We start from the raw sequence: 12,343 nt of genomic DNA on the forward strand, positions 1-12,343 counted from the left end.
CATTATACATATATACATAATTATGTATATACATAAATATCTTTCAAATATATATTATACATCAGTCTTTAACACTTTATATATATCTTCCTAAAAATACTTGTATGGATTGAGTCTTACAAATCTAAATGTAAGATGGCCATATGTATCTTTACCATATTTACCTCAAAATTTAAGATTATCTAGAATTTATAGTGAGTAATGATATAGTAACAGAGAAATATATTTCCAGAGCCAAGTTTAGCCATACCTAGTAGATAAAGCATTTTAGTGTACCTTAGAATAAACCTTTAAGTATATTTTCTATGGGAGAATTTCAGGGGGCTTTTGCCAATACTTAGTTAATTCTTGAACTTTCCTAATAAAATACTGGAATATCAGCTGAATTTCAAACTTAAGAATTATAACTCTGTCATGTAAAACAGATTGCTTAGTAAAGACTCTGGAAGTTAATGAAAGCTGAGATTATATTACCGAATGGTCTTTAGGGATTTGACTCTGCGATTTCCGTTGGTGTTAAAAAGTACTCCAACTAAATTCAGCTTTTCATATTTATTGGCAAAAACAACCTTTATTTCTGATTATTTGATGGCTTTGGTGATAATAAATGTAGAAATACTGTTGTAATTTTCATAAATGCATAATACCTGATTTTTTAAGAAAAGATTCTAAAACTGAAAAGGCCATTTATTTTTAACCTTATAGCAAGAGATTTCTTAGTGACATAAATATGCCATTATTAATATGAAAAGATTTGAAACATAAAAATCATATGTTCAAGGTTCTTACATTTATGGAGGATACCTTCTCATAGTTTGTATTCCTAGTGCCATCATGTGGTCATTTGATGAAAACTTCCTTTTTCACTTATGGAAAATTTTTATTTGGGTGGTAAACTGTAGTGGAAAGAATATTGGATATGAAGTCAGGGAACTTGTGTTCTAGTCCTCAGCCAAGTTATCTAATTTCCCTAGAGCTTGGGCCTTATTTCTTTGATTTCTGAAATACAGTGATTAGACTAGTTTTTCAAGGTGCCTTTCAGCTCTGTTATGTCTTAGTCATTTGTTTTAGCCAACACTTGCATCATATCTACTAACATATAGGCCTATTCCAAGTACCTTCCACATTTGAACTCATTTCATCTACAGCTGAAATGGGCCAAGTCTACACTTGATTAGCTACCTTGTATGAAAGTCACTGGGGACATAAGATTCTGTGCAAGAGCGGCTGAGTGACTTGCCCAAGATCACTTTTATGTTGAATTTTAATTACATTCATATCACATCAAGTCCTGGCCTTTGGGAATTTTCACTTTTACTTGTATTCAGTGCTGCTGCACTTATTCAAATGCAGTCAAAATAGAGCAACCTGATAGCACCATGAGGTCCTCTTGACTACGTGTGGTTTTTTTTTAACGAATTGAACTTATTCTATAACATGTACTTAAGAAATCACAATATTGCTTATATGTACCTTCCTTAACAATTTGCTATTTTAGTTACCTGAATTAATTCAAATCAGTGTTCTCTGCCCAAAAACTGTACCACTCCACATTGCATAGTTTTCCCACTAAAGTTCTCTGGGAGGCAAATATATGGATTCAATAATAGTGTCAAAACAATACCTTATACTTCTGTAAACATTATACATTATCTTAATTTATATAACACATTATCTGAATCTATAGCACTACTCTGAGAGTTGATATTATTACTCACACTTTGCAAATGACAAAACTGAAATTTAAAGAAATTAGATAATTATTCACAGTGTATTAGTCACTGTATCCTGGCTAAACTGCAGTTTAAGCTTTCAATGTTTGTTTTATATAATATAATACATGGATTTGGATTTTCTTTTGCATGTTCCTTAACAGTAATCTACATTATTCAGCATGCTAATTATGTGCACCATTTTGACGAACTGTGTGTTTATGACAATGAGTAATCCTCCTGACTGGACAAAGAATGTAGAGTAAGTTCAATTTATGTTTAAACCACCTACTATGTGTGTATGTGTGTTATAGATATGACTATACAGATATTTGACATATAGACGTGTATCTATATCTATATATTTAGGATTTTGAAACTCTGTCTCAGTGTACCTTCTAAATAAAACTGAAGAGTATTTTTATTAAAGCCATCTCTAGGCACAAGTACAAAGCAGGAAGACAAATGACATTTGCCTTGAGGCCTGCTGGTGTTGGATCTAATATCTTTCTGGCCCCTGTATTTGATGGTGATCGGGAGCCCAATATTCTCAGACACTCACCATATTTCCTTTAAGATCTACAGTGCCCAAAGCAAATATGATGAAAGCAATTGCAGAAGAGAACCAATATGGTAGACTTTGACTCCAATTAAATTTCCAGATGACTTCACGGAGTTCAGAATTTACAAGGGAACCTTACACATGCCATGAGAAGACAGTGTTGATCCTCATTGAGTTTTCATTTCCATCAGGCACATCTACTTCATGTCAGGCCTAAATCAGTTTCAAATGCTGTGATCAAAAAATTCACTGAAAAAAATCCCCAAATTTGGAGGTTTACAACTTGAATTTTCCATTTAAACTGAGGGATAAACTAACTGAAGTGAAAGCATAGTGTTTTTGGAAACTAAAAACATTACTAACTGCGCTGATGGGTCTGCTCTGGGATACATCTGAGGGAGAGGCTGGATTTGTATGAAGAGCTGCTGGGGCTTTTCATCCTGCCCGGGGTTATAACCACTCTTGCTCTGTGGCTGCTGACCCTGAATACAACAGCCACCAGGGTATTCCCAAGAGCCTCTTCCCTTCCTGGACACTCCCAGATTGGAGCCAATCAGAAAAGAAACAGAGATCCTACAGGATATAACAAAATTTATATATAAAGAATTCCTAAAGTATTAAAGTTAACATGTTAGGCCCAAAGGTCTTCAGTGCCTCTAGTTTCTGTGATTTTATTCTCTAACTTTTGAGTAGAATGTTAAAACTTTGGAAACATCTACATTTTCTAATTAACCCAACACTTATTCTGAATTAAATTTCACTTCTTATGACCCTATAATTATCCTATTTGATGTTAACAAATTCCTTTTTCCAAGTTATCTCATAGAAAGGGAAAAACACAAGACTTGCTAATTTGTCAGTGTTCTCTCATCCATAAAACATGATTGAAATTAGGTTTTTACTTTCTAAAGAAATATTGTTTTATGCTTCTGCAATAGTATTGATTGGCTGCAATAGTATTGATTGGCATATTCCATCACGTGAATGTACTAGATAACTCTCAGGAGGTTCTTTTCACTTAGGTCAATACCAAGACATTTCAGGCAGTAGCCACATAGACTTTATACAGCATGTATTTCTCACTCTGCGTTTAGGAGCCTTGAAAAACAACTCTTCATATGGGAGCGAGGGAATTTAAGTTTAGGGATAAGTTTTATCTCCACAAAAATAACATCCACCTACTTAGATTCCTTTTTTTAATGTTCATCTCTTCCACTGACAGAGTGATAAGAAATTGATAGGCTATAAAATAAAATTATTGCTTTCTCAAATCTTCTTGGATTCTTGCCTCCAGGTACACCTTCACAGGAATATATACTTTTGAATCACTTATAAAAATTATTGCAAGGGGCTTCTGTTTAGAAGATTTTACTTTCCTTCGGGACCCATGGAACTGGCTTGACTTCACTGTCATTACATTTGCGTAAGTGCCCTTTTTGAAACTTCAAGGCAGAATATGGTTGGGCTTTGTATGAGAGCTTATGTTTTTAAAGACCAAGCTTGCTTTAACCGAAAAATATTTTGGTGTGATTTATACATTTAAGCTCCTGATTTTGTTTAGCACAACAGAGGTCCAAGTGGCATTTCACTTGGGCACACAGCCTCTGCCGCGATTGAAGTTACAATTTCCACATGTAACAGACACGTCAGCAAATTTAATACATGCCACTTGTTCAACACATGCACAAGCCCCTCCCATATGCAACACAACACAACACAACACTAAAGGCATGGGTGTATTCACCATGTATTCACCCAGAATACATCTGTGAAAATGGCTTTTAAAAATTATAGCCACAAACCACTCTGTTGGCTGCACAAATTTTCACTGACCTTACCCATGTTATGTATTCTCTCTATCTTCTTTTATTAGTTTGGTAGAATAATATAACTATCTGTGAAGATCAAAACATTCTGACAGATCAAACGAATAGAGAAAGTAAGGTCCTTAATATATTATTTATTTAATATAGTCAGTTATTATTTCATCAGCAAATTGATCTTTAAGACTTATGAGCAGACACATTCTGTCTCTTCCTATTCCTTGCTTGATCCCATTTCTTCCTATCTTTCCCTTTATGATTTTTTCATCTCATTCTTTACCCTCTACATAAACCTTCTTTTCCTTATCTCCCATCCAGATACACCCTGTAATATGCACAATTTCTTCATCCCCTTTGTTTTTTCTTATGGTAAACTTTCCCAAGGAAGAAGAGATTCAGAGAAGTAATCAAAGGCTGTTGGGAAGTAGGTGAAATTAGTATGGAGGAAAGTGGCCCATGCCCACCAAGCCTCATTGTTCCTTCAGGGGCTGACTTCTTGGCCTCTTATAGGCATAGTGAGGTAGCTAGGAGCGGAAGTAGGAATGACATACTGGGGTCTCCAAATGCTGCCCGTCTCATCTTTAATTCCATATCTAGTCCAGATGAGCCACAGTTCAAAAGACAGCATATTGGGACAACTGTTTTTTGAAAATAAAGTAGCAATAACAGCAGATCATAAAATCTTATCCTTAACTTGCCTTTCACTTAGGAGTTTCACTAGGAAAACCTTTTCATGTACAGATAGTCAGTAAGGCAATCTGCCTTTTCCTGCCCAAATTTCTCTTCACACATTTTGTTCTAACTGAAACCCTAAAACAAGAGCCAAGATTTAATTTTCTATTTATTTAGTTCCCCTCAGTTACACAACATGTTGACTATATTGCTAGCCAACGTAGCAAAAGGATTATACTCTTTATGAAGTTTACATCTAGCAAACGGCCTTAAATTATGTGAGTAACAAGAAAACCATAGTAATTGGGGCGCCTGGGTGGCTTAGTCGGTTAAGCGTCCGACTTTCGCTTAGGTCATGATCTCGCGGTTCGTAGGTTCGAGCCCCACATCGGGCTCTGTGCTGACTGCCAGCTCAGAGCCTGGAGCCTGTTTCAGTCTGTGACTCCCCCTCTCTCTGACCCTCCCCTGCTCACGCTCTCTCTCTCCTAGAAATAAATAAAACATTAAAAAAAAAAAATTAAAAAAAAAAAAAAAGAAAACCATAGTAATTGACTCTTATTTCTAAATTGCTACATACAATATTATCGTTTAGAATAACCAAGAAGGTCTGTATAAAATACCCAAGCAAATGATATAAATCCTTCTTAAATCTTGAGTAACTCTGACTTAATTCTGTAGATATGTAACAGAATTTGTAAGCGTAGGCAATTTTTTAGCCCTTCAAACTTTCAGAGTCTTGAGAGCTTTGAAAACTATTTCTGTAACTCCAGGTAAGGAGTGACTGGTGTGAAGCATAAGGCTCCTTGTACCTACAGCCCTTTCTTTGTATCCTGTTATTGTGTTGTGTGTGAACTCCATATTACAGATACGTGACAGAGTTCGTGGACCTGGGCAATGTCTCAGCGCTGAGAACATTCAGAGTTCTCCGAGCACTGAAAACAATTTCTGTCATTCCAGGTGAGAGTGGGATTAAATACCTGGGATAATCCATCATGTCTTTTCAGCAATGTCTTCTTTGCTTGACAGTCAGCATTACAGAAAATCAGGAATCATAATAAAATAACCAAAATCATAATCAAAATCAAGTGTTTTACAGGAAATGATTCTTACTATTTGGACATAAGTTTTTATCTTTTTTTCATTTTTCATCAGCCTAGGAGTTTAACATGAGATACTGCAGTATAAAGTCCATGTGTGATTTGCACTTAGAGATGTCATGCTTTTTTCTCTCCATGTCAGTTGTACCAAGGATTTGGTCCCAACTGAATGTACCAATTTGTAATTTCTTGTTTATTATAGGTATTGATGATTATGTATAATGTAAATCCAATAATGCCTTAAAAGGCAAGGAAATAAGATAATGAAGAATAGCATGCATCTGTATAGAGAATTTGTTATCTTCAAGTACAGTTATATCCCACACCTCCTGCCAAGTTATAGCAAACCTTTTCCTACTTATAGATAGGCATTGTAAAATATGTATTCAGGTTATTTGTTATAAAACGGATAACTAGCCCTAATAAAAGTATGGGGTGAGTTTCATTAGCAAAATGGAGAAATTTAAGACCCTTCACGAAGACCATGAACCTCCCATTGTTTTTCTCAGCATAATGGAATATGATCTTCATTTAAATGTTTGGATCTTTATGTTCCTGGAGCTCATTTCCTTAGCACTGCAGCCTACCATGAAGTGGTGTTCTTCCACTGGCATTGCAATTACTTTCAAACTTATGCATGGAATCTATGTTTTCAAGCAAACTATGTGGGGCTTTTGTAATTTCCAATATTCTAAGTCTTCATAGTCATAACCTTCTTTCTTTAAGGCCTGAAGACCATCGTGGGAGCTCTGATCCAGTCTGTGAAGAAGCTCTCCGATGTCATGATCTTGACCGTGTTCTGTCTGAGCGTGTTTGCACTGATTGGGCTGCAGCTGTTTATGGGCAACCTGCGGAATAAATGCGTGCAATGGCCTCCCACCAATGCGTCCCTGGAGGAACACACTATAGAGAAGAATGTAACCATGAATTACAATGGCACACTTGTCAATGAAACTCACACTGAGTTTGACTGGAAATCATATATTCAAGATTCAAGTAAGAATTATTGTTATGTAGATTTTTTCATTGTTGATCTGCCTTCCACCAATCTTAAAATGATTGCATAACAGGTTGTGACCTCTTAATCACCTGATCATTGGTTTGCATATACCTTTAATTATTTTATTGATAACTCTTCTAATTTTGACTCCAAATGGCACTTTCTGTTGTATCATTATATGGGAGGCTAAAGAGTTCAGCTGCAAAGAAAGCTAAGTAAATTTTTCTCTTGTATTTGGTTTTAGTATTTGGCAGTAGCAATGTTACAAAAGCAGAGACAGAACATGATTCATAGTGAAAAGGAATGTCCTTTTTAAAGAAAAATATTAAATATATGAAACTTAGACTTTAGATGGCCTTTTATCGTTATTATTTGAAGGTGATGAGTAATACTTAAGAAAAGAAATCAAAGAAAGAAAACCTTAGTGATTGGTTGTGTGGAACAAGCAGGATTAGTCATAAAAAATTACTGGTGGTTGGATAATTCTAAAAGTAATGATAGCATAATTTTAAAAGCCAATCAGCATCTTTTTGTAGTTGGAGATCTATAAAATACCTTGGTTCAAACAGATGAACTCTTTCATGACATTAGTGATATGCCAAGAAATAATTTTCATATAGTTGGAAACCTCTAGATTAAGAATATGTATACCAAAGCAATACATGAAATGTTCCTTACTCACTTTCTTTTATGGCAATAAGTCTACTGCTATCATCAACTACCTGAAATCTGTTTTTATTTTTCCTCTTGGCTAAGATCAAGGAACTGATTATGAGGATGTCACTTAAGGTTTATTCTCTAGTGAAAATGTACTAGACTCCATTTCTCTTAGAGTCAAAATAAAAGAAATCATAAATATCAGATTTATTTTCATTTCTAAAAATCCATACTTATCATTTTACCTAATGATACTCCATTTGTTGAATAGATTATTTTAAATCAAATGCAAATACAAAAACATGGGAGAAGGGAAGGGCAAAAATAGTTTCAAAGAGAGAGAGGGAGGCAAACTATAAGAGACTCTTAAATACAGAGAACAAACTGAGGGTTGATGGGTGACCGGGGGAGAGGAGAAAGTGCATGATGGGCATTGAGGAGGGCACTTGTTGGGATGAGCACTGGGTGTTGTATGTAAGTGATGAATCATCGGAATCTACTCCTGAAACCAAGAGCACACTGCATACACTGTAAGTTAGCTTACTTGACTTATATTAAAGTTTTTAATATAAATAAATTAAATAAATAAAATGCAAATACAAAAAATGGTTTGTCTTTGAAAGTATTAGAAAATTAAATGTATTAAAATTAAAGGTAAATGCAACTGAAAGTTGCATTTTCTTCAGAGTAAGCTTCTAGATCATTGACTTCAGTGGTTAAAACTTCATTTATAAATATCTGATATCAAAAATTCATCCATAAACTATCATATTCCTTTCACTTCATTTAATTTTATTTAAAAGTTAAGGAGTTCTATCTAAATTTTCTTGTCTATGTTCAAGGAAGTAAATACATTGGAAATGTATTTCCCATTATGTGTTTTTGTATCCCTTATAGAACCATGTATAGAATAAATTTCTTTGAATATTTAACATCTAAGAAATATCTCTTTTTACAAAATCCAAAATTTTTCTTCTTAAAAAATGATTATTTAAATGCCACAATCTCTTTCTTTTTTATGGCTGTGTAATATTTCCATTGTAGGGTGTGTGTGTGTGTGCGTGTGTGTGTGTGTGTGTGTACACAACACATCTCCCTTATCCATTCATTTTCTGATAGATACTTAGGCTGCTTCCATATCTTGGCTACTATAAATAATGTTGCAATAGATATAGGAATACATATATCTTTTCAAATGTTTTCATTTTCCTAGTGAGTAAGTACTCAATAGTGCAATTAGAGGGTGTTATGCTAAGTGAAATAAATCAGACTGAGGAAAACAAATACCATCTGCTTTCACACATAAGTGAATTCTAAACAACAACAACAATGGCAAATGAATAAATAAACACTAGAGGGGTAGGAGTGCCAGGTTTGGGCAAAATGGGTGAAGGGGAGTGGGAGATACAGGCTTCCAATTATGGAATGAATAAGTCACAGAAATAAAAGGCACAGCATAAGGAATATAGTTAATGATATCATAATCATAATATATCAGGACAAAAGGTAGCTACACTTGTGGTGAACACAGCATAATGTATAAACTTGTGAAATTACCACGCTGTACACCTGAAACTAATGTAACATTGTTGACTATAATCAAATACATTTTTTAAATCATTATTTAATTCCATACATTTCTCTTTTTTGTTTCCCTGTCGTTATTTATTCAATAAAATTATTGATAGGCTCCTGAGTCCCAACAATAGTAATATGGAAATAATCAATGATTAGAATTTCTTTTAGGGAGTAACAATATTTGTAAGCAAATATTGTTTGTAAACAAATTATTACAATACAAAAATTAGTTTAAAAATTTGTAAACAAATAATTACATTAAGTAGCTACATATTACTGGTGACACAGTGAGAGGAGTTCTTAATTTTGCCAATATTTAGTGGGCAGGAAATAGAGAACATCAAAGAATAATTCACAGAAGTGACACTTCAACTGGATTTTAAAAGAATCTAAAGAATTTGCCAGAGAAAGAAAGCTTACTGATACTATAATATTCACCTCTAGTAATTATTTTAGCTTTACTATTTAACATTATGTTTTGTTTCATTTCTTTTAGTAGTTGACATGATTTATGCACTTTTACTATGATATATTCTGGAAGTTGATAGAATGCAAATCATAATTAACTGTTAAACATTTATATATAGTGTTTAAAAACCTAGAAGAGAGAAAATATATAATCCTTTATTTGCAAATATGTGGCTGTTTTGAAAAACAAAGGAATTTCTGTCATGCTTGTCTATTTTTACAGAATGAAATTTTTATTTTCATGAGAGTAATGAAAAAAACATTTGATGCTTTTTAAAAAAGTTTTTCAAATATTTTATTTATCTCTGAGAGAGAGCGAGAGAGAGAGAGCGTGAGCAGGGGAGGGTCAGAGAGAGAGGGGGACATAGAATCCAAAACATGCTCCAGGCTCTGACCTAGCTGTCAGCACAGAGCCAGATGCAGGGCTCAAACCCACGAACCGTGAGATCATGACCTGAGCCAAAGTCAGGCACTTAACTGAATGAGTCATCCAGGTGCCCTGATTTGATGTTTTTAAAATTTTTAGGTTAGCTCCTGTGATTATTGCTAATTTTATACACATTAATGATAAATGCTTCCTTCTCTTAAGTAACCAATCCCCTTACTATAATATCTAGTATTTGGAGGGAGAAGTGTCAAAGCCCAATGTCTTTGAGGAAATTATATAAGATATTTTAAATCACTCTATGAATCCTAAAAGTTGGGCCTCGTCTTGCTTTCATTTTGCAGTGTAATGCAAATGTTCATCGTATGACTTTCCTTTTTTTAAACAGGGTATCATTATTTTCTGGAGGGTCTTTTGGATGCTCTACTATGTGGAAATAGTTCTGATGCAGGGTAAGCCAATAATTTGTGTGTTTGTGTATGTGTGTATATTTTATTAATACTTATTTGCTGTAATTCAGGCTACCTCTAAGGTGAGGGGTTATTTAAAGGTTAGACAAGTTTTTATGTTTCATAAAACAAGGAATAATATTTGTGGTTTCACTCTGTGTCCCTTAGCTGAGTATATGTGAACTAGAAGACAACTCTAGAGGTTTCCCAGTAGAGAATATGAACTAGAATATGTTAAAATGCTAATTATCATCAGAAAGTATGTTTTCACTCATAATGTGTAACAGGAGAAACTTAACAGAGAACCATAGGGGAGCGGAAGGGGAAAAATTAGTTAAGGAGAGGGAGGGAGGCAAACCATAAGAGACTCTTAAATACTGAGAACAAACTGAGGGCTGATGGGGGTTGGGGGAGAGGGGAAAATGGGTGATGGGCATGGAAGAGAGCACTTGTTGGGATGAACACTGGATGTTATATGGAAACCAACTTGACAACAAACTGTATTTTTTAAAAAAGAGAAAGTAGTTTTGTAAAATATTATTTAAAATGCTAGGTAATATTTTAATGATATCAAGCAGCTAGTAAAATTATGCTGTCAGAAGGTGGGAAATGTATATTATTTATTTATCATACTCTATCCCTTGTGATAACTTCTATCCCTTGAAACAGCCAATCTTCCTGGCTAGACAATGTTATAATGTTAGACATGTTAGACAATGCTATAGTATGCTATCAGAATAAAAAGATAGCAGAACTTCTTAGACTTTCTTTTCTCCCATTTATAGCCAATGTCCAGAAGGATACATGTGTGTGAAAGCTGGTAGAAATCCTAATTATGGCTACACAAGCTTTGATACCTTTAGCTGGGCTTTTTTGTCCCTGTTTCGCCTGATGACTCAGGACTTCTGGGAAAATCTTTATCAACTGGTGAGAACCTGAAGAGATACATACTGCACTTAAGTAGAAACATATAAGGAAAACACCTGAGTGCTGACATATAAATCACAGCATAATATAGCAGAAGGAACAGAACTTGAAATCAGGAGATTTGAGTTTCTTTATCCTATTGATTGTAACACGTGTTAAGGATCGTGATGACAGGATAGCAATTCCCTCTCATCTCCCTTTGGCTCAAAACCTATTTTCCACCCTTTCCAGACACAGGTCCTCTCAAACAGAAGGTACATCTTCCCCTCAGCTCCATCTGTCCACACAAATATTTCTCAGGTGGCAAGTGATGAAAATCAGTATGCAGATATAGAAAGATAACTTTGATGTCTTCCTTGACTTTTATCCCAGGCTCAGCTCTTTGGCAGAATCATGGTATTTCATTTGATTCCATTTTATTCCTGGCGAATCCAAGAATTCCCTCCAAGAGGTCAGAATGTAAATGCATGAGTTAGAGAAGAAGGAAAAGGATGAGGTTTAAGAAATAGTCAAGGAGGTAGAAGAGGGTGTGACCATCATAATATTATTATTTATGTCAGAGTCCTACATCACACATAAGTAAGTTAAAAGTTAAAGCCAGTAGTTAGTGAAATAATACTGAAAAAATAATTCTGATGTTTTCATTTTCAGACATTGCGTGCTGCTGGAAAAACATACATGATATTTTTTGTGCTCGTCATTTTCTTGGGCTCATTCTATCTGATAAATTTGATCCTGGCTGTGGTGGCCATGGCCTATGAGGAACAGAATCAGGCCACCTTGGAAGAGGCAGAACAGAAAGAGGCTGAATTTCAGCAGATGCTCGAGCAGCTTAAAAAGCAACAGGAGGCAGCTCAGGTAAATTCACCAAAATCAAATATCTCCTGTCTCACAGTACAAGTCTTTTTTATTGTTTTGGTTGTTGAAAAATCACTGGAGGGAAAGTGGGAGACAGATAACTGTTTGACTCCACTTAAGAGAAGCTGGTAATAATGGCAGAGTAGTAATGATTT

General features: G+C 34.7%; 1 protein-coding gene across 1 annotated transcript in view; it reads left to right on the forward strand.

Annotated features, from left to right (window-relative positions):
* Positions 1–12,343, forward strand: part of LOC120243913 (sodium channel protein type 1 subunit alpha) — a 176,030-nt gene that overhangs the window by 105,561 nt on the left and 58,126 nt on the right. The window contains exons 4-10 of the mRNA XM_039250140.1: positions 1,885–1,974; positions 3,569–3,697; positions 5,635–5,726; positions 6,593–6,862; positions 10,343–10,406; positions 11,189–11,330; positions 11,982–12,188. Of these exons, the coding sequence (XP_039106071.1) occupies positions 1,885–1,974; positions 3,569–3,697; positions 5,635–5,726; positions 6,593–6,862; positions 10,343–10,406; positions 11,189–11,330; positions 11,982–12,188 (994 nt within the window). The remainder of the gene's footprint in view (positions 1–1,884; positions 1,975–3,568; positions 3,698–5,634; positions 5,727–6,592; positions 6,863–10,342; positions 10,407–11,188; positions 11,331–11,981; positions 12,189–12,343) is intronic.

The sequence above is a fragment of the Hyaena hyaena genome, unplaced genomic scaffold (assembly GCF_003009895.1).
Source record: "Hyaena hyaena isolate Hyena2069 unplaced genomic scaffold, ASM300989v1 scaffold_363, whole genome shotgun sequence".
NCBI classification, from domain to species: domain Eukaryota; kingdom Metazoa; phylum Chordata; class Mammalia; order Carnivora; family Hyaenidae; genus Hyaena; species Hyaena hyaena.